The sequence below is a fragment of the Ahaetulla prasina genome, chromosome 2 (assembly GCF_028640845.1).
Source record: "Ahaetulla prasina isolate Xishuangbanna chromosome 2, ASM2864084v1, whole genome shotgun sequence".
Lineage (NCBI taxonomy): Eukaryota > Metazoa > Chordata > Lepidosauria > Squamata > Colubridae > Ahaetulla > Ahaetulla prasina.
Window position 1 is genome coordinate 77,131,971 of NC_080540.1, and position 21,831 is coordinate 77,153,801.

At 38.9% G+C, this 21,831-nt stretch overlaps 1 protein-coding gene across 3 annotated transcripts in view; it reads left to right on the forward strand.

The window, feature by feature from the left end:
• Positions 1–21,831, forward strand: part of CACNA2D2 (calcium voltage-gated channel auxiliary subunit alpha2delta 2) — a 663,083-nt gene that overhangs the window by 610,212 nt on the left and 31,040 nt on the right. For 2 of the 3 annotated variants that reach the window (XM_058167292.1, XM_058167291.1), the window contains exons 16-21: positions 1,527–1,601; positions 1,956–2,030; positions 6,105–6,176; positions 9,983–10,054; positions 10,662–10,723; positions 12,736–12,812. In XM_058167292.1, the coding sequence (XP_058023275.1) occupies positions 1,527–1,601; positions 1,956–2,030; positions 6,105–6,176; positions 9,983–10,054; positions 10,662–10,723; positions 12,736–12,812 (433 nt within the window). Of the gene's footprint in view, positions 1–1,526; positions 1,602–1,955; positions 2,031–6,104; positions 6,177–9,982; positions 10,055–10,661; positions 10,724–12,735; positions 12,813–18,149; positions 18,168–21,831 lie in introns of all 3 variants that reach the window. The other variant, XM_058167293.1, reaches the window with a different exon arrangement.

A 21,831-nucleotide genomic window follows, 5' to 3' on the forward strand; every position in this document is an offset into this window, starting at 1 on the left:
TGAGTCCTTCGGGAGAAGGGCGGTATAAAAATCTAATAAATAATAATAATAATAATAATAATAATTTACACATAGTCCAAGAGATATTTAATCCAGAGCAACAGTAGTTGTGGAAACTTAGCCATAACAACCACCGTATGTTATCCTAAATGGAATGGAAAAGATGTATACAATAGAGCTGCTGTCAAGAGCCAAAGTACACCTTCAGTTTGACCAGAGCACAAAAGGCAATGAATTTATTTGTTTCTGTATGTAGTAGAAGCTTCCAAAAATATAGTACATTTGCCCTTTGGAGAGGTGTGGGGGCAGGAGTGTTGCGACTAGCCCTAATATTCTTCTCTTCCGATTTCCTTTCACTGGATGTTGTTTATGTGCAGTTTTCAGAATTGCTGGAATATTAGAAGAAAAATACCACTCCAGAGAATTCTGGGATGCCATTAATAACTGATATACAGAGAAGTTATAATCTAGATTCAGGTGACATATTTAAATTAATATACCTAGAGATGCTTATGCAGTCGGTAAAATACCATGACATAATGTTCCTACAATTGAGAAGAGCATACAGTTCAGATTTGTACTGGAGCTTAGGTATAAACTTGGAAGAGGTATACCACGACCCATAGCACTTGTACTTCTCTAAAGAAACATATCCCATTATTCTAAACTGGACTGCCAAACCAGACAAGTTCAGGCATCAACAGCAATAGTAGTTAGACTTATATAGACATAGTGCTTTACAGCCCTCTCTAAGTAGTTTACCGAGTCAGCATATTGCCCTCCAAAATCTGGGCCCTCATTTTACCAACTTTGGAAGGATGGAAGACCGAGTCAACCTTCAGCTGGTCAGGATTGAACTCCTGCAATACTACATTCTAACCACTGCACCACCATGATTCCTTAGAACAAATGTGACAAAGCTCATTCATGGTGGTGCAGATATGGTTGATATATCCTAGGTTTCATTTTGGTACTCTGTGTTCTCCAACTCCCTGCTCAGCATTAAAACTAACAGACACTCCTATTGTGATATTTTACACTTTCTCTTGCTATAAGAAGAAATTTTGGAAACTTATTCTTTCACAGCTCATAGCTCACCTTGCATCCAGCCCCCTTCAGGAAATTCACACATCTTCTCCCAAATACTAGAGCAAAATTCATCTTGTGAAAACATGTTGATCTTTCCATTAACTTCTCATGTATAATTACATACTGTCTACCTCTAGTTTTTGAACCGTTCAATTGTAAAATGTAAAAGTATATGAGCTGATAGTTATATACTGACTAGACCAATAAATTCTATGGAGGAAGTAGGCGTGGCACACTCTTTCTCCAAATCAGTGACCTCCAGGTGAATTAAAACTACTGGAATTCCCTGTCAGGACTGCTCAAAGAGTGGAAAGGGTTGCCTTAGACACAAACAGTAGAAATCGATAGAGTCTGCATCCCGGCTTACACAATTTCAAATAAAAGAATAACGAAGGATGTAATGAATGAAACTGTCATTGTCGTTCGTATATTTTCAGAACCAGCTCATCCTGGGTGTTGTGGGGATTGATGTGGCTCTAAATGATATCAAGAAGCTGACACCACGATACAATGTGAGTAGGGAAGATGTTGTGTTCCTCAGACTCTGTCATTTAAAAACCAAGCGGGATAGGAAGAGGGGTTTTAGTTTTCCTAGGAATATCCTCCCTAAATTCTCTACTTCATCCCCAAACCATCTTTTATCCTTTTGATGATGATCCCTGAGGCAAACTGAAATCCTCTCCTTTAATTTAGAAAATGTGATGTACCTTTGTTCTCTGCTTGGATTGGGTGTTAGACAAGCAGGAGGTGGGTGACACAGAGTATCATGGTAAAGGAGCTTTGATGCAACTCCGTTCTGTCCTTTTTGAGATGTAATCTGTTTCTCTTCAGGAGGATTTTCCTTTCTTTTTTGTCTTTCCATCCAGTTGGGGGCTAATGGCTATGTATTTGCTATTGACTTGAATGGATATGTATTGCTACATCCAAACCTGCGACCTCTGGTAAGGACAAGTTTGTGCATATGAATGTATATTCAAAATCATTGCCAAAAAAAATTGTAGTCATTTACTCCATCGTGTTAGCAGCAACCACAAAATAGACAGTGTTAGAAAGACAATTTTTGATCTTTCTCCATTTTTTATCATGATGAGCTCTTCCATTTCTCCAACCCCCCAAACTGACTGCAATAAGCTTGTCCTCTTTCATTTTTCCTGGAAAGATATTCTTGTTATTAGGTGGTTACTGAATATGCCTGTCCAAAGGTGAGTATCTCATACTGCCTGGATAGGAATTGATGAGTTGGGTGGAAATGTTAATGGTGGCAATTTGCCATTGGACTGAAAGCGTATGCAAACAGCTGTCACAAACAAGGGCACCACTCACATTTTAGCCACCTCTGAGTCACAGATTGATCACCATATGCCACCATCTGGCCAGAAAGGGAGCTTGGCAATTGAAAATATCGGTACCTCTGTTCTGTAGGATGTATAGTTGCATATACTTATTATTGACTAATAATCAAAGCTTGGCGCAGATGTTTATAATGGATATGTAAAATGTAGCACCCGTAAATTCTATAGCCTGAAACTTTTTAATGAATTAAGCATCGTATTCTTTCCCTTCGCTGTGACTTTGTGAACTCTCCCTTCACCCCTTCCAATCTCTCTCTTTCATTCTTTGCCCCTTTGATGTTCATTTCCAGGTCTTCCTGCAGGACTTTTTTTTTCCGGCAGGACTTTTTTCTCTCTAATCTAGTCAGGTGTGAAGCTTTTCTTCCAGAAAATTCATCTTTTCCTATGTCCACAATAGTAGAACAGACTCGCAAAGCCTGTCTCTAACCAGAGGCAAGAAACACTCTTATTAGGTTGTATTTGCAACTCTTGGGATGGTTTTCATGCAACTTTGAAATCCACTCATCATTGTCACCAAATCTGACAGCATGGTTTGCTGCAAAAATTTAAAAAAGAAACGGTGGTGAACTTTTTCTTTTCACACTTTAAATCCTTTTACAAGGCTTAACGTTTTCAGCACTTTAAAGTTTGTCAGCTTTCTTGGTTTATTGCTTAGCTACTTTCAAGGTGGGGGATGGCTATAGGGAGGTAGTTGTATTTAAAATGTTTGTCTTGGCCCACCTTACTCTTTTGATTTAGCTGTGTTCTTCTTGGGAGCCTCGCCCAATCAGCTTTTGGCATGGAGCCCCCTGCATAAAGACAAAGTATGGTGTCATTGACTCAAAAACAGATTTAACTATTAAATGCATTATAATGTCAATGAGCATTATAGCTGGTGAGAGATTTTCAATGTTTAAATTAAGTTTGCAGCCAAAGGTTTAGCTAATTACATTAACATCAAAATATATAATTAGTCCTTTTTTTAAAAAGTGGGATTTTGAGGCTATAATCTTCTGGATATTTCCCAGGGTCTGAGTTCAATTTGGCTTTGCTGGATTAAATGTGAAAATATACATAAGATTACACAATGATTCCCTCAGCTGGTTGCCTCATGGACACATTTGCTCATGGGTATCAAAAACAAGTTAGCCACCACAGCGTATGCTAAACCTGGCAATTCTTGAAGGAGTAAGCTACCTCACACGTTACAAGTAAACACATAGGGAGGACATGCTTAATTTCCTCAGCAATGAAGTGAGAAAAGATAGCAGATTTGAGAATATACATTAGACAAAAACAGCACAATATCTGCTCATCAGTTAGCCATAGCAGAATTATGGTGTTTAACTGGATTAGGAAACATAGAAGCCATATCTGATTATGGAATCTTCAGTTCAAGTTCCATAATATGAACATCATGTGTAAATGACAAAAACTACTGAACTGGACATTCAGTTAATCATTCCCTTTGTCTTTATAGACATGGTTGTTCTAACTTAGTGGCATTGATGATGACCAAGGATGTTGGGCAGTGTGAAATTCAGATATTTGGGTTTAAATAATTGTTTTGGCTGTAGGGTGGGATTCATTTACTGTGGGCAAAAATGCTCATGTGCTTAAAGTAGAAGAGAAAATATGTTTCTGAGAGTCACAAACAGTGGTGGGTTTCAAAAATTTTTATTACCGGTTCTGTGGGTGTGGCTTGGTGGGCGTGGCATGGCTTGTTGGACATGGCTTGTTGGGCATGGCAAGGGAAGGATACTGCAAAATCCCCTGTTCCTCCAATCAGCTGGGACTTGGGAGACAGGGAATAGATGGGAGGAGGGCCAGTCAGAATTTTTATTACTGGTTCTCTGAGCTACTCAAAATTTTCGCTATCAGTTCTCCAGAACTGGTCAGAACCTGCTGAAACCCACCTCTGGTCACAAAGCACCTATTGGCTCATCTTGACAATATAATGTATGTAATTCTCTTTCTTTCTTAGCAAGTATAGGAAAAGAATTAGCTCGACCCCCTTTATGAGACATTACTTGTTCGGGAGTATTAAACAAAAGAAAAGTAGATGAAAGCCTTGGGCTAATTTATCTCAGGAGAAGTTCTGCATTCATCAGAATGGAGTAAAAAGAACAGGCTTCTAACTCAAATACTAGCCAGATAAATCTGTCGATGAAAGGGCAGCCAGAAATTAAGGAATTGAAAAATGGCATTGATCAGAATGAGATGCATTTCATTGGCAGAAATTTCCAGTTCAGTTCATCAGCTTTATTAACAGGCTGATGTGGCAGAGATGGAGAAGAAACCATAACAATTTATTTAGTCACTTCACTGTGACTCTGATCAATAACAGTTCAAATTACTCAGCACGGTAAAATCATCCAAGGAATAGCCCAATTCCTTATGTTTTGAGTGTCTGTGTCTGGTTTAAATCCAAACAACTTTTAATAGAAATGCCTTGTTTTAAATAGTACCTTGTTCTTTCAACTCTAAATAGAAGACATTTTTTTGGCATATGAGTAGACTATATCTTTCCAGACACTTGAGAATTTAACTAGTTTTGATTGCTCCCAAATAACAATGATAAGTTGTTATTTTCTTCATTAATTAATTAATTGATCCAATGGCATTCATTTGATGGAGTAAAGATTGAAAAGTGACTAGTAAAATTTGTCCTGGTAATGTGGTAGAACTCTATCTTAATTTCCACTGTTGATGTCCTGTTTCATTTTTGCATTTTTCCTACTTAGAAATCAGATTAGAATCATAATGTTTGGTACACCAAAACTTGGTTTGGAACTTTCAAAACAATAAAAGCAGTCTTTTCTTTGACATCTTGGTATTAAGTGCTGTGTTAATATCTTTAATTCTCTTTGACAATTTTTTTGTTACCTCTGCTCACTGATGAATCATTTTCATTTATTCTAGGGCATTTTTACTTCCACTACATACCACTTCTAGCACGCTCCACAACTTTCAATTCCAATTTGTATATAAGATTCTATAAATCAATCTATTCACTTTATCGCATACTTTTTATAAATCGATAAAAGTACAATATAATGTCTCACTTAAACTCATGCATTTCTTAGTGACCTGCTGAAGAGTCAGATTGGTTCCTTTATCTTAACCTATATTGTTGATACATTGCTTTAAAGTAAGGATAGCTTGCCTTGTCTCTGAATCAATTCTAAGTGTCTTACAGAAAAATAATTAATTTTACAATTAAAGCATTATTTTCAGTTACAGCTCCCCCTACATCTAACACTGAGATTCTTGTGTGTATATGGAAAAGTTTTATTTACTTCCAACAGAATACATTTGCATTTTGTAGAAAATGTTTCAGTTATCAACTGTCAACATCTCTCATTACTGAACATCATAATTTATAACAGCATTTATACTACGTATACTCTAGCCCTGCCTTAGGCATGAAATTAGCTGGGTGATCTTGGACCAGTCATTCTTTCAGCCCTAGGAAGGAGGCAATAGCAATCCACTTGTGAAAAACCTTGCCAAAAGGCATATAAATTTAATAAATAAACATACACTGACTCGAAGGCAAAAATAAATACTCTGTCAAGGCATAAAACAAGGATTGTTATAACATGCTTAAGGTGAACAGGATGATAGTCTTAAATTCTCATCTCATTCACAACACCCATCACTACTTTGGGCTTATTTTTTCAGATCATCAATTTTCAAGAAGCTGTAACCCTGGATTTCCTTGATGCTGAACTAGAAGATGAGAACAAAGAAAGGGTAAGTGATCCTGATAGATCAGCTCTGCTTTATCTGAGGCAAATACATACACACACACACACAGTGTGTGTGTGTGTGTGTGTGTGTGTGTACACCAGGGGTGAAGTGCTCCCGGTTCGGACCGGCTCACGCGATCCGGTAGCAATGGCAGCTGCTTGTTCGGAGGACTGGTAGCAAAAATCCCTGGGCCCGCCCCCCTGCCTCTGCTGAGCCCCTCCATCAGCAGAGGGTTTTTTTTTTACTTTTTAAAGCAGTTTTTCTTCAGTCGAAACATGCCTTGAAAAGTAAAAAAAAAAGCCTTTGAGGATCCCGCTCCTCTGCTGAGATTGGCAAAGCCTTTAAACTTAAAAAAAAAAAAATTAAAGGCTATTCTGGATCTCACCTGAGTTCCTCATCAGCAGAACCTTAAAAACATGTTTTCTATAGAAAACATGTAGAAAACCTCCTTTTAAGAGATTCTAAGGCACTTACCTGATTACTGATGACCACATGGCTTTTTTCCCAGCCGGAAAGCCCCAGTTTCGCTTTCAGCACTAGACAGAACTAATCTAAACTTAGCTAATCTATTTCATCACTGAGTTTATTAATGCTGTCTAGCTTTTCTGGCTGAGGAACTCTGGCAATTGAAGTCCACAATAAAATAAAAAAATAAAATAAAATAATAAAATAAAATAAAATAAATTAAAAATAAATAAAATAAAAAAAATAAAAAATAAAAAAAATAAAAAAATATTTGTGCAGCTTTCTGAGATTTGGTGTGTTTCTGTAGTGTTTCACTCTAACTACACAAACACACAAAATCTCAGAAAGCTGTATGTGGTATTTTGTGTGTGTGTGTGTGTTTGTGTGTCAGTTGTGTTGTGTGTGTGTAAAGTGTGAAAGTTGATTTTTGAGCTTTTTGTGGCTGTGTGAAGTGTAAAGTGCAGCTGCTTTTACACTGTGTGTGAGTCAGTTGTGTTGTGTTGTGTTGTGTGTGTGTAAAGTGTGAAAGTTGGTTTCTGGTACCTCTTATTGTTTTTTATACTTTGTTTATTATTTTTATTATTTATTGTTATTGGCCATCCCCACCCAGCCATCTGACCACCAAGCCACGCCCACCAATTAAGCCAAGCCCACAGAACCAGTAGGGAAAATTTTTAGATTTCACCCCTGGTGTATACCCTGTTTTCCCCAAAATAAGACATCCCCTGATAATAAGCCCAATTTGGCTTTTGAGTCCATGACAATAAGGCCAAGTGCTTATTTCAGAGTTCAAAAAAATATAAGACAGGGTCTTACTTTCGGGGAAACACCCAGGGGGCAAATGCCACTGGTTTGCATAGATTCGGGTGAACTGGTAGTGGCGGTGGTGCGTGGTTCAGAAAATCGGTAGCAGTGGCAGTGCAAGCCTCCGCCCAGACATTGTTACTTCCTGGTTTTAATTAGGAAGTAACCTGTTTTTATTTATATATGTATATTATATATATATATATATAGTGTGTGTGTGTGTGTGTGTATACACACACACACATATCACATTTATATTTTCTGATAAAGAAATAAAGGGAGACTAGTATCGATCTATTTCAAGCTATTTAGCTCTCATCAGCTAGCCATACCCTTACTCGGATTCGAATTTGGGCTGCCTGCATATTAGGCAGTTGTATTAACCTCTGAGCCACAAGTTCTCCTTCCTTTATCAGCTTGAGCCAGGGGAAAGGTTAAGTGTTTTTTTGTCGAAGCACCTGGTCTATCCCAATATGGGAGGGAGCATACTGATATATATATATTGCTATATATATATTGCGCAATCCGATAGCGATTGTGGCCCGTAGCGATGGCAAAGCAAAGCTCAGCCAACCCGCCCTGATGTTTTTAGAAGATTTTGCGCATGCACAGAAGATCTGTGCGCGCATGTGACGCGCACATGCACTTTTGAGCCGGTAAGGAAGGTAAGTAGATTTCACCCAATAGATAGATATAACCAAAGACTTACATACAAACACCCGTGAAAATCTCAGAAAACACACACACACACACACACACACACACACATATATATATATATATTTGTTTTCTAACCAAAGACCTACATATATGTGTGTGTGTGTGTGTGTGTGTGTGTGTGTGTGTGTGTATAGGTCTTTGGTTATTCGGGTTTTCTCCCGCGTAAAATTAGAAGTGTCTTGGCGACGTTTCGACAAAGTCTCATTCGTCATCTTCAGGCTTCAGCTTCGTGCTTCTGGGAGCAATGTGTGATCGCAGCTGTTTCTTCCTTTTAACTGCTAGTGGGGGTTTGAACTGATTGGGTGGGAGCTTGGCTGTGCTCTGATTGGATGGGGTTTTTTTGTGCTCTGATTGGCTGGGCGTGTCCTGTTTGGGTGGGGGCTTGGTTGTGCTCAGATTAGTTTGAGTTGCAGGGGGATTTGAGCTGGTGAGCTGCATTGCTGTTGTTTGGCTTCGTGGTCGTGGTCGTGGTCGTGGTCGTGCTACATCTTCATAGTGGGTGTCAGTCTGCTGCATGTATGGATTGGAGGGGTTTGAAATGGCTAATGATGCAGCTGCGGTCTGGCTTCTGGTCCTTGGTCGTGCTTCATCATCAGTGTGGGTTTGGGTCTGCTTTCTGGGTGGATGTGTGGTGGTGACATCCTGTGTGGACCTTGTGAGTGTGGGTCTGGTGTCATTCCTTGTGTTAGGGACTCGTTTGTCAATAAGGGGGGCATTTTCCAAATGGCTGGTAGGCGGGAGGTATCATCTTGTTTGTTCATGCTGTGTTCTAGCAGTTAAAAGGAAGAAACAGCTGCGATCACACATTGCTCCCAGAAGCACGAAGCTGAAGCCTGAAGATGACAAATGAGACTTCGTCAAAACGTCGCCAAGACACTTCCAATTTTACGCAGGAGAAAACCTGAATAACCAAAGACTGACCTAGATACATACATACATACATACATACATACATATATTATTAACATTTATATAGTCTTTCTAACAAAATAGCCTACAACAACCCAAAAAACAAAAATACAAGTGCTCCAAAAACTATAATAAAATTATTTTTAAAAGAACAAAAAAAGATTCTAATGGCGTTGTAGCAATCTTTTCTCAATGCAGAATAGTAAGATTGTACAATGTTTACTTTTACAAATATGGGCATCGGTTTTTTTCCTTTGGCAAACTTAGTGCTACACTGTCTTAACAGAATTTTTGTAGTGCTGGTGATGGCAGCTTGGAATTATTTCTTCATATATACAGGTAATCCTCTACTTACAACAGTTCATTTAGTGACATTCAAAGTTACAATGGCACTGAAAAAAGTGACTTGTGACCATTTTTCCCCCTTACAACTGTTGCAGCATCCGCGTGGTCACGTGATCAAAATTGAGCCACCTGGCCACTGCCTCATATTTATGATGGTTTCAGTGTCCCAGGGTCATGCAATCAGCTTATTCAACCTTCTGACAAGTGAAAGCCAGATTCACTTAACAATCGTGTTACTAGCTTAACAACTACAGTGATTGGCAAGAAAGGTTGTAAAATGGAGCAAAATTCACAAGAAATGTTTCCCTTAGCAACAGAAATGTTGGGCTCAATTGTGGTCATAAGTCAAAGACTACCTGTACTTGCATAATTATTTCTTATATTTCTGTATAGTAAATTGTGATACATTTATACCATAGTATGAATCATGCACGAATGCAGATCCTATCCTGTTAAGAGATTTTCTTGGGATTTGAACAAAAGAATTTAAAAAGGTAACTGTAAGTGCTACCATTGATATGTATCCCTACCCAACTTCACAGCATTTTCTGTTCTCCCGTCTTTAGATTCGCCGAAGCATGATAGATGGAAATAAAGATCAACAATATATTAAGACTCTGATAAAATCCCTTGATGAGGTAAATATGTTGGACTTTGAGCTGCCAGATTTCAAAAAGAGTGGTCCTTTATTGTAACATACCAGGAGCAGGGAACTAGGGTATGAAAAATATGTCATGAAATTACATGAAAATGCTTTCCATGCATGGAATTAAATCATTATTCCACTTGGCCAAGTCTCTTAAGACTTGCTTTGTTCCCACACCTGGTGTTAAGATATCTGTGGAGACCCTCTTGAGTCTTTTATGAATGTTGGGAGTGCTGTTTTAGTCTGGACTTTAGTCATCAGTTTTTTAACATATATTAGACATATTGTAAACTTCCCAGAGTCTTTTTGGATTTGGGCAGTCTTAACATTAAAATGCATTATAAGTAGGACCAACTCAAAAGACTTTGTGGAAATTTCCAATATATTAGAATACAAGAACTAGGTTAGTAGTTGGGATTGGTTAGATTAACTGGAATATATGCTTCACTAGTTCTTTAATGTTAATTGTGATATACATTGGTTTATTTACCATTTATTTGATAAAGAATGAAATATGGCCTAAAATCTTTGAAATTAGCTAATGTTTTTCATAAATGTAATGAGCAATATTTAGTCACTCATTCCTTTTGACTCTACAGAGGTATGTTGATAAAGTTCATAGAACCTACACTTGGGCGCCTATCAAAAGCACAAACTACAGGTAAGGAAGTAGCCAGGAAAACAGTCCTCCATAAGTGATGATTAAAAGAATATTTAGGAAAAATACTCCTAAGAGACTTCTTTAGAAGATAATGCAATTCTCTGCTGATTGAGAAATGACACCAGAAATCCATTCTATTTCTCTCTCTCTCGCTCTCTCCCTATCTCTCTCTCTCCTGTGTTCTTCAGAATTTTATCTAATGTGTCAAAGGTTTACTGATTGGCCATAATGTCTTGATTTAAACAGATAACCTTTTAGCAGGTAGCAGCATTCAGCCAGTTTTCCTTAGTTTGGGAAACTAAGCAGGGCTGGTTCTGGTGAATACTTGGGAGGAGATCCCCTTAGGAAACCAGTATTTAAGCTGAAAATCCCAGAAGAAAACAATGGTGCAAACTATATTTTTCTAAAGAAAACTGCACAGAAGTGTCCATATAAGCCAGAGCTGTCAAACTCCCGGCCCGTGGACCAGATAATTCACATGCTGGCCACACCCACGCTCGATGTAGTGAAGGGGGGAAAAGTCCCGATACGTCACATGACGACGTGCGTTTGACACCTCTGGTATAAGCCATCAGCAGTCAAACTTGAAAGTAACTTTACTAAGATTGATAGCCAATATTAGTCAAAGTGAATATAACATAATGGCTTGATCTTTTAAGTTATTTTGAAATTCTATATTTTTCACCAAACTATAGGTTTAGAATTCAGTAGTAAAGTCTGTCGAAGTATTTTTTGACACTGTTCCTTTGAAAAGTGGGTCGAACACAGCACACTAGGAGCAATTCTGGTACAACTAGTCAGCATCAAACAGTGTAACAAATGTGGTCATTGGTAGTTATTAAGTAAGTGCTTTAGGAGGAGAGGAGAGCTGACCCTTGACATTTGTTGACACTTCTGCTCTAGAGATTATGGTATCATCCAGCTATCACTGTGGAAATAAAAAGCCTCTCTTCCTTAATGCTGTGTCAGCACAGCCATCGCTGGTTGATGCTACAAATGGCTGGTGCCACAAATATACAATGCCAGATGTTCTTTGTGGTTCTGTTCATTTACAGTATATTATTATCTGTGCCCTTAAGTCTTGAAGGGTAGAAATAAAATCTAGGAAGAAGCATCCATTGGTTTTTTTTAAAGCACAACACTTTTCCAATGTATATATCTTCCCACTGTAATGTAATAAGAGGAATCAACCTATTATAATATCAATATTATATCAAGTTTGAAGTCTCCAATCAGAAGCTATTAAGAGTGACTGCCATCTAGTGTATCATTGTTTATTGCAAATATACATAATGCCTCTGAGATTTTCTAGGAAAACCAATTTATCACTAGATAGCTCAACAAATACCCAGTTATTTTTAATCCAGTTATCTGAGAACCATGCATAGAATAAGAAAAAATTTATCTCTGCCATGAATTTGTGTTTATTTGGATGAATTCTTGGCAAGGATTGGCAAACCGACTATCCTGGGAAATGTATTATAAACTTAACTTCCTCAAATCTTCACTTCTAATTCTGCTTCCAATAAATGCCCTTAAAAGATACTGGTTTTATTCTTACCTGTATTTCATTCCTGAAAAAGACAGGCCATTCTGAAATTCACTCTTGTATAACATCAGTTCATTAAACGTTCCTTGGACAATTTGCAACATCCAACACTTTCATTCAAGTCTTAAGGCAGGTGTCTCCAATCCTGTTCCTTCCAGATATAATAGTCTTCAACTCTGACGACCTCCCAAGCCAATTTGTTGCTTTAAATCAGGGATGTCCAAACTTGGCCCCTTGAAGAGTGGTGGACTTCAGCTCCCAAAATTCCCCAGCCAGCAACTTGCTCATATTTATAGCTCATGCTGGCTGGGGAATTCTGGGAGTTGAAGTCCACCACTCTTCAAGGGGCCAAGTTTGGACACCCCTGCTTTAAATCTTCCATTACTGTCTTCTATTCAGACTGTTTTCATCACCAGGGCAGCTGCTTTGGCAACATTGTGATTTCCCTTTTTTCCTTTTCCAGCTTAGGTCTGGTCTTACCGAATTACAGCAGATCTTACATCCAAGCTAATCTAAGTGACCAGATTCTCCAGGTGAAGTGTAAGTATATGTTTTTCTTTTCCTCCTGTCCTTGCACATGCCCTGTGACCCTAAACCCACCAGCTAGCCTAAGGATGATTTTCAAGAGAAAACAAAATGCCTAAATGTTAAACCCTTTTTTTAAAAAATGTATCAAATTAAAAACAAATTCCTACCCAGAGAAGAAAAGAAAGTTTCATTTTATTTATGAAAGAATAATGCAGGCTTCCCAGAGATGAAACGATTTACCAGATCCCTTGCAATGAACTTTTAAAAACATCCAGGGGAGATGAGGTTGAGTTGTTGCTTTATATGCTTTTTATGTGGTAGATTATAATAGCAGCTGGTTAATTTGAAAACTGGGAAATTTTGCATGTTTCTTTCTGTTTTGTTTAAATTTGTTTTAAGCCATCCTTATTTTTATTTAAAGTTTGAATTTCTTTGCTTGTTTCCTCACTAATTTACAATTAATCTCTGTACTTGTGTGTTTGCTTCCCCTTGTGTGTGATCCTGGGCTCTGCTCTCTCTCATCAAAGGGTGTGAGGAGCTTCCAAGGGAGTTTTTAACATCCTGTTCTGAGTGATTCTGCCTTTTTCTATCTGTGTCTGTCCCTCTGTCTCTGTAATTCCTCTTCTTTCTCATCTCTCTCTCTCTCTCTCTCTCTCTCTCTCTCTCTCTCTCCCCACTTCTCCTACCTTTTGTACTCCATATTCATGCTATGTTACTTACGGCGGCTACAAATTTTCACCTTCAGGGAAGTTTAAAGGTCTCCAACCTTGGTCCCTTTAAGACTTGTGGACTTCAACTCCCAGTTTTGCTAACTGAGGGACTCTGGGAGTTGAAGTCCACAAGTCTTAAAGGGACCAAGGTTGGAGACCTCTGCCTTAGAATGTGTGCTGAATAGGACATATTGAAGATTCGCTTATGCAAATAGGTTCCAAAATACAGGTAGTCCTTGACTTACAACCACAGTTGGAGCAGAGTTTCCATTTGCTAATCGGGGCATTTGGTAAGTGAGTCACGTCCAATTTTACAATATTTTTTGCCATGATTGTTAAGCGAAACATTGCAGTTGTGAAGTGAATCACATGTGATTAAGTGAATTTGGCTTCCCCTCTTGACTTTACTTGATGGAAGCCAGTGTGAAGATAGCAAATGGTGATTTACATGACCTCAGGATGTTGAAACCATCATAAGTACATGCTGATTGCCAAGCATCCAAATGTTGATCGCATGATTATAGGGATGCTGAGATGGTTATAAGTGTGAGGATCCGTCAGAAGTTACTTTTGCAATGCCATTGTAACATCAGTCACTAAACAAATGGTTGTAAGTTAAGCACTACCTATATATAGGCTCTTGTGACCAAGACTGAATAGAACCATCAATCACAGAGTGGTCTTACCCCTAGATGGACTGATCCAGTCCCGAAACACATCATTCCAAATGCTCTGGATATAGTATAATATTAATCAGGCCTACACCATCTGTTTCTTCAAATAGTTAAAAAAAATGGCTGATTTTGCATATCTCCAGGCTGGACGATGCCCCAACTTGCTGACTTTTAGTTAAATTATCCCAGAGGTGCTTTTTCAAGAGGCAGCTGGACTTTCTAGGGTTTTTTTTTTTTTTGAAGACATTTTGCTTCTTACCCAAGAAGCTTCTTCAGCTTCATGGATGAGAAGCGAAACGTCTTCAAAGAAAAGCCAGAAAGTCCAGTTGCCTCTCGAAAAAACACCTTTGGGACAGCCATGACCTGGATGATTGAGAATCTCCATAGACATTTAGTTAAATTAGTTTTAACCCCAGTGGCAGTCCTATTCCAATTTACTTGGGAATATAGAAAACCCTTTCAATAAGAATCTCTTTAGAAAAAACTTTGACACCAAGAAGAAATAATGTGAACCATCTTTCTCCTGCTATTTAAGCAACCACTCCTCTTTGGAAAGAAAAAATAAATAAAGATCACCTACTTTAAAGTTGGGGGATGAGGGTCTAAGCTGCTTAAAGGGCTCCTACAAAGATGAGGGGGTCAAACTATTTTCCAAAGCACCAAAAGGCAAGACAAAAAAGAAACTCCTTGGAAACTAACCAAGGAGAGAAGCAACCTAGAACTAAGGAGAAATTTCCTAACGGAGAGAGCAATCAACCAGTGGAATAACTGGCCTTCAGAAGTTGTGTGTGCTCCATCACTGGAGGCTTTCAAAAAGAGACTAGATAACCATTTGTCTGAAATGGTATAGGGTCACCTGCTCGAGTAGAGGGTTGGACTAGAAGACCTCCAAGGTCCCTTCCAACTCTATTATTTTATGTTCTATGCTTCCAATGTTTTGTGGGAGCATTTGGTGCAGTATTCACAAATGGTTGCTTTGAAAAAACTTGCCATCCCATTCCTTCCAGATGAAAAGTTACGTTATAAAAAAAAATTATAGCAAAGCCTCTTCCCTAGCATGGAAACTTTGTACAAATATGTTTTTCATATGGGAAGTGCTTTCAAATAGACAACTGTCTCGTACAAACTGATAGGAATTTTTGGTAGGATTATAGCAGCAAATATAAATAAGAATCAGATGAGCTTTCATGTATGTCTGAGGCCAAGTGATGATACTTTCCAAAGAGCATCTCTCCTTAACACTTAGGACACAGTCGGTCTGTGCTCCTAAAGGATCCTGCTCTGGTGTAATGTTATATAGGAATGACCTTGGGAGACAGAGAGAAGAGATGATTCTCAGATAAGAGAAGTCATAGCCCATAGCTGCTTATTGGGTGGAGAATGAGGTGGAGAACGAGGCTCAGAAAGGACCCCCTCTAAGTTCTCAGGCTATAAAGGAGGCTTGCAAGATTGATGTCTGTGTTCAGTAGAAGATTGATGACTGTTCAAGTAGAACAGTCAAGAAACATGGCCAGATGAGCTAATTTATTTATTTATTTTATTTATGTATTAGTTTGTCAAACATGTACAAGACAGCAAGTCTAAGTATGAACATAGACATGAACAAAGGAAATGAATACAAATAAATGGGGACAGTAGGACAGGGACGGTAGGCAAGCTGGTGCGCTTATGCACGCTCCATTTACGGACCTCCTAGGAATGGGGTGAGGGCCACGGTAGACAGTTTAAGGTGAAAGCTGTGAGGGTTTGAGGATGTAACAACAGAGTCAAGTAGAGCATTCCGGTCGTTGACCACTCTGTTGCTGAAGTTGTAATTGTACTTTATTGTACATTATTATACATCAACAGGATCTTGCAAGTCTAAAAATAGAAATCTCCCATCATCTCCTTCACAGCCTGAAACCTTGGATTTCTTCTGAGCCTCTTTCTTCTTCCATTATGCAGCTGTTGATTATGCTCTCTCTTATCTGACCGTTCCCATCTTCACCCTATCTCCCAACTTCATTCCCAAGTACCATTACATCTGCTGGCCATCTCTGACTTTATGTGTTTTCTCTCTCTCTCAAATGAGCCTTTAGGTTGCTATTCATTATATATTGCTAGTCCTCAACTTACGATCACAATTGAGCCCATCATTTCCATTGCTAAGCAAGACAGTTGTTAAATGAGTTTGGCCCCATTTTATGATCTTTCTTGCCGTAGTTGTTAAGTGTTAAGTGAATCACTGCAGTTCTTAAGTTAGTAACATGGCTGTTAAATGAATCTGGCTTCCCCACTGACTTTGCTTGTCAGAGGCTCACATAGGCTCACATGATCTCAGGACACTGCAACCGTCATAAACATGAACCAGTTGTGTCTGAATTTTGATCATGTGACCATGGAGATGTCGCAATGGTCATAAGTATGAAAAATGGTCATAAGTCAGTTATTTCAGCGACTTTGAACAGTCACTAAACAAATGGTTGTAAATCAAGGACTACCTGTAGTTGAGATTACCACTTGGGTACTTGGTTTTGAACTAACATGCTAAGTGGCACCATATCAGGCTCTGGCCTTAAAGTTTCTGAAACCAACAAATGAGTGGTTAAAATTCAATCATGAAATTAGAGGAAGAGCTTTCTAATTACCTTCACCAGACTAGGTTGGTCCCCAGGTTCCTTTTCCAATTAGCAATAGCAATAGCACTTCAACGTACATACCGCTTTATAATGCTTTACAGCCCCCTCTAAGCAGTTTACAGAGTCAGCATATTGGTCCCAAAAATCTGGGTCCTCATTTTACCGATCTTGGAAGGATGGAAAGCTGAGTCAACCTTGAGCCGGTGAGACTCGAACTGCCGAACTGCTAGTAGCCAGAAATCACAGAAGTTGCTTGTAGTACTGCATTTTAACCACTGCGTCACCTTGGCTCTTCATTAAAAACCAACCTGAAATAATACAACCTGGATTTGGTCCTCAGTCTCCTTGATTCTAACAGTAGCTACCTTATTTAGTGTCTGTCTAACTTAATATTGTCACTGTAGTGCCTGGCAACAGCTCTGCCAAATTTCAGGCAGACGCCATTTCCAGTCCTGCCTGAAAATTGTACCTAGTGTCTTTTGCACATGCATAAGTATGTGCCTTCTGCTGTAAAGCTGCGAGCTTTCTCCGAAATGTCACTTTAATGCACAGATATTTTTCGTCAACAATTTCTGTCACCATTGGGACTATGTTCTCTCATCAGGAAATTACATGTGTCGTCTTGGCAGGGTTTTTTTGTTTTTTAAAATTGGTCATGTTTCATAAACTATGTGATTTCCCCTATGCGCTATAATGTCAGGCATGGTAAAAGACTTCCAGCTTTCTTTGCACAAGGAAATGTTAGATTGCTTTTTAAAAAAAGTAAAAAGAAAGCTTTTCTGCCACATAGGGTCAATTCCAAGCTCCTTTCTTATGTTTGCCTTTCGCTGAGAATGGCCACATCTTCTCCATTTGCCAGATGAGCTCAGGCGTGGCCCACTGCCCTGAATTTCTCTCCCTTCGTTTCCTCTCCTTCTGTCTCAATCTCTGTGTGTGTCTTTTGTTAATCTTGAATTTTGCATGGTCTGCTAACTCAGTAAGAACATTTCTAAATCAAGACTGTTGCAAACTGTTGCTACTGAATTCCATTTTTATGTTGGTTATATAATATATATCTATAGATCGAGTTATATCTATACATTTTTATTATTTTCTTACTGTGGCCTTTTGATTGGTACTTTTATTACTATTATTATTATTACTATTATTTTGGCTTATTTCTTTTTCATGTCGTTTTTTGCAAGAGGTTTCCTTTTGGTATGATTATGATACACAATATTTTTATTCAAACAGCAATTGAATAAAATATTGTTTGTACCCCCTTCCCCCTTTCCACCCAACCCCCTTTTTTGTTTTCTGTTTTTTGTTTGTTTTTTCTTGCTTTCTCTCTCTGATGGATTCACACAGTACCAAGCAAATTGAAGGGCAAGTATTTTCAGTCTTAGACCACTCCCCTTCCACCACCTCCTTTTCCTCACCTGTGTCCAGTAACCCCCACCCTCACTCCAGACCTTCACCACTCTCCTTTACCACCACCACCACCACCTGGCCTGCTTGCCCATTTCCTTGCCCGTTTGCCACGCCTAACCTTGCGAATCACCACCAAACTCTTCCCCTCTCCTTTCCCCTCCCCATCCCTTACCCTCTTTCACTCTTTATTTGGAAGCAACATGTCTTGTTATGTTCATAATAGCTTCACCACTACTGATCTCCCCACTCCTACCCTGTGCATTGCTCAGAGATTCAATCCGGTATCGTTAAAGATGAGCCAATTTCATATGGAACTGTTATGTTTGAATTCAATTAAGGTTTTTGTAGCTAGTTTAAAATTCCTGCTCTTCTTCCTCCCTGCAAAAATATGTCTTCCACCCTTTCTGCTTTTTCCTCTCCCTTGCCTCACACCTTTCCTACAAATTTTCTTACCCTGTCCTTGTTCCTATGCTTACCTTTCTCTTCAAGACAACTCAACCTGAACGGAACAGGGCTGTGCAGAAACCTCTGGGTTCAGAAAGGTTTGGAAACAGAGACCAATATCACTCTCTCAAGAAAAATCTTTAAGCTCCTCCAAAGGGAGAGGGGGAGAAGCTGAATACCTCAAGACGAGTCCAGCTTGCTCGCAGGCCAAAATTTTTGAAGCTAAAGTACCATAATCCTCACAATGGGCATCATCATCATTAGCAGAAATCTTCAAAAGAGATTTCTGCCTATTTATTATCTCAAACTTATTCTCTTTATTTTTTCACTTTGTTATCTCAAACTATTATCACAATCAGAGATGGGACATGGTCGAAAGATAGTGTTGTGAACATTCAGTCTATTCAGTTCTTCTACTCATTTATAAAATTCTTGAGGCAATGGTTTCAAAACTCAATGAATAGGAAGGGCAAGTCTGAAACTTTCTATTCTCTACACCAGAAGTCCGCCAGGCTGAAAGTTGCCAAGGTTGGAGACCTCTGCTCTACACAAATCTAAATTAGTAGGATAGGGTTGATTGTTACAGATTTCGCTTGCCTCCTCCTTTTCTTGTACCTCAAACACTACAATAGCACTTTAGTTTAAAAACAGACTGGAGGTTGCATATATAGCAATAGCACATAAACCACTTCATAGTGCTTTGCAGCATTTTCTAAGAGGTTTACAAATATCAGCATATTTCCCCCAACAATTTGGGTCCTCATTTTACTGACCTGGGAAAGATGGAAGGCTGACTCAACCTTGAGCCGGTCAAGATCAAACTCCAGGCTGTGGGCTGAGTTTGCCCATAATACTGCATTCTAACCACTGTACCACCACGGCTCCTATACACATGTACCCGAGACATGTGGTTATATTTTATATTTTATAAAATAACTAATTTAAATAATACACTTTACACATTAAGGGCCTCTGTTATGAAAAGAGTGTATTGTAGAAGTTTTACCTATAGAACCAGCTGTAACAGGAGAAGAAGGGGGAGTGAAATTTAAAGCCCGTTCAGTAGTAAAAGCAAAACTATGAGGTGGGGAATATAGCAGCATTTAACAATTTCTTTTATATGAAAACAACGTTGGATTTATTTCCTCAAAGTAAAGAAGCAAAAGAAATAAAATACTGCATATTTTTGCTTACTTCCATAATTCAAAATCTCCAGAGTCAGTACCCGTATAAAAGTGAGATATATAGCTTGAAATGGCATTTAATTAACACAAAATGCAGGAAAGCCCCAGAGGGATGCTTCTTATTAGACTGTGATCTGTTCCATACAAAAAGACACGAAGCCGAAATACCTTACAATAAATATATGGATTTCATTTGACTCAAATTTCCCCTAGATACAAGCATACCTGCAATTGTGAGTGAAATTTCCTAGGTTCTATGCTTACAGTTTTGCAGAATTTCGTGAGGTTAAACAAGTCTCAGCTCTATGAAAGTTCAGCCACACTGCCTGGGAATTCTAAGAGTTGTAAGTCCTCACAAAGCTGGCTAGCACTCAGTCTGGGAAGCCCAGCTTAAGCACTTGGCAGAGGAAATTGTGCAGGTAGATAGGCAAAGATACGTCATGTAAAAAGACACTGAGAAGAGACCCCAGTCGAAATACACAGCTGTAGACTGTCACACTAAGACTTTATCAGTGACTGGATCTCAAGCACAAGAGTCCTCAGCCCTGTTCTATCAGCAATGAGCTGCCTGCTCCTGACCCTGTATTGGCAATGCTGATGAAAATAATTACTTAGTGTTTTGTATTCCTTTCCTCTTCCTCCTTTCATTGGCTTGTTTCCAGACCCTGCCTTACAGTCCTGTTCGAAAACAGCAGTCCAACCTATGGCTGTGCTGCCCTCCCAAAGGGCCACATACATCTTGCAATGCATTGTGGGAGACATGGGGTGGGGAGAGTGGTTTTGAGGGTTTCACAGTCCATCTGTTTATATTGATGCATTCTGAAGCGCATAACTAATTGAAAAATACAAGTCTGGTGAATTTGATTGATCCAATATGAAAAGTGAATAGGTATCTTTCAGGGGAAAGCCTGCAACAGCTATCCCTCCCTACTCTCTCTCTCTCTCTCTCTCTCTCTCTCTTTCTTTCTTTCTTTCTTTCTTTCTTTCTTTCTTTCTTTCTTTCTTTTTCTCCAGACCAAAAGAGATTTAGAAGCTGACGGAGACTTAAAAATACTATAGTGTTCTCTAGAAGGTAGATATAAAATATGCAATTATATTTGGGTAGAATTCCTTGCCCAGAACCTATTAATATATTAAAGGTAAGCTGCCTTTATATGCATCACAGGAGACAATGTTGCTGAGTTCACACATTCTGGCTATATACAGTAGTATATAAGTATGAAGGGTGTAAGTAACCGTGCTTACACCTGCAAAGAACCATCCTGAATTGTGGCAGGGTCTCCAGGGAATTGGCTGCAATACCATGTGTGGCTCTGAAGAAGAGCCATACTCAACTCCAAGCTTCAGCTCCATTATAAGCCTCAGCCTGTGTTCTTTTCTTGCCCTTGAATGTAAATGGTACAAAACTATTCAGTTGTTTTCATGCATTACAGACTATTGTTGACTATTGGCTATTGTTTAGTCTGGTATAGAGAGACCTGTTGAAAGTAATGAAGATAATCTTAATGGAGATAGGCAAGATCCATTATGGTTAACCAGAGAAAAAACATCTTAAGCTACATCAAGCAGAAAATATGAGAAAGGCTCAGCCGGACGCCACCTTCCTTCACATGAGTGTAAAGAGAAGAAGGGGTATAGCACAATGAAATTTGCAAGATTGTCTGACTAGGTGGCTCAGTGGATAAGACACTGAGCTTGTCAATCAGAAAAGTCAGCAGTTCAGCAGTTTGAACCCCTAGTACAGGACTCCTGTATGAGCAGGGGGTTGGACTAGATGACCTCCAAGGTCCCTTCCAACTACGTTACTGTTATTGTTGTCAGCCCCCCACCCTCCACCCCCAGATAGACCAGAGGAGGAATCAATTCCACAGGAAGCTAATACTACTTTTATTGATAATAGCTGTGCCAACAGAGCCTTGCAAGTCTGATTATGCTGTATTTCCTCTCATATTTACATGAATTAGGAGCTATATGCAACACAAAGTACGATG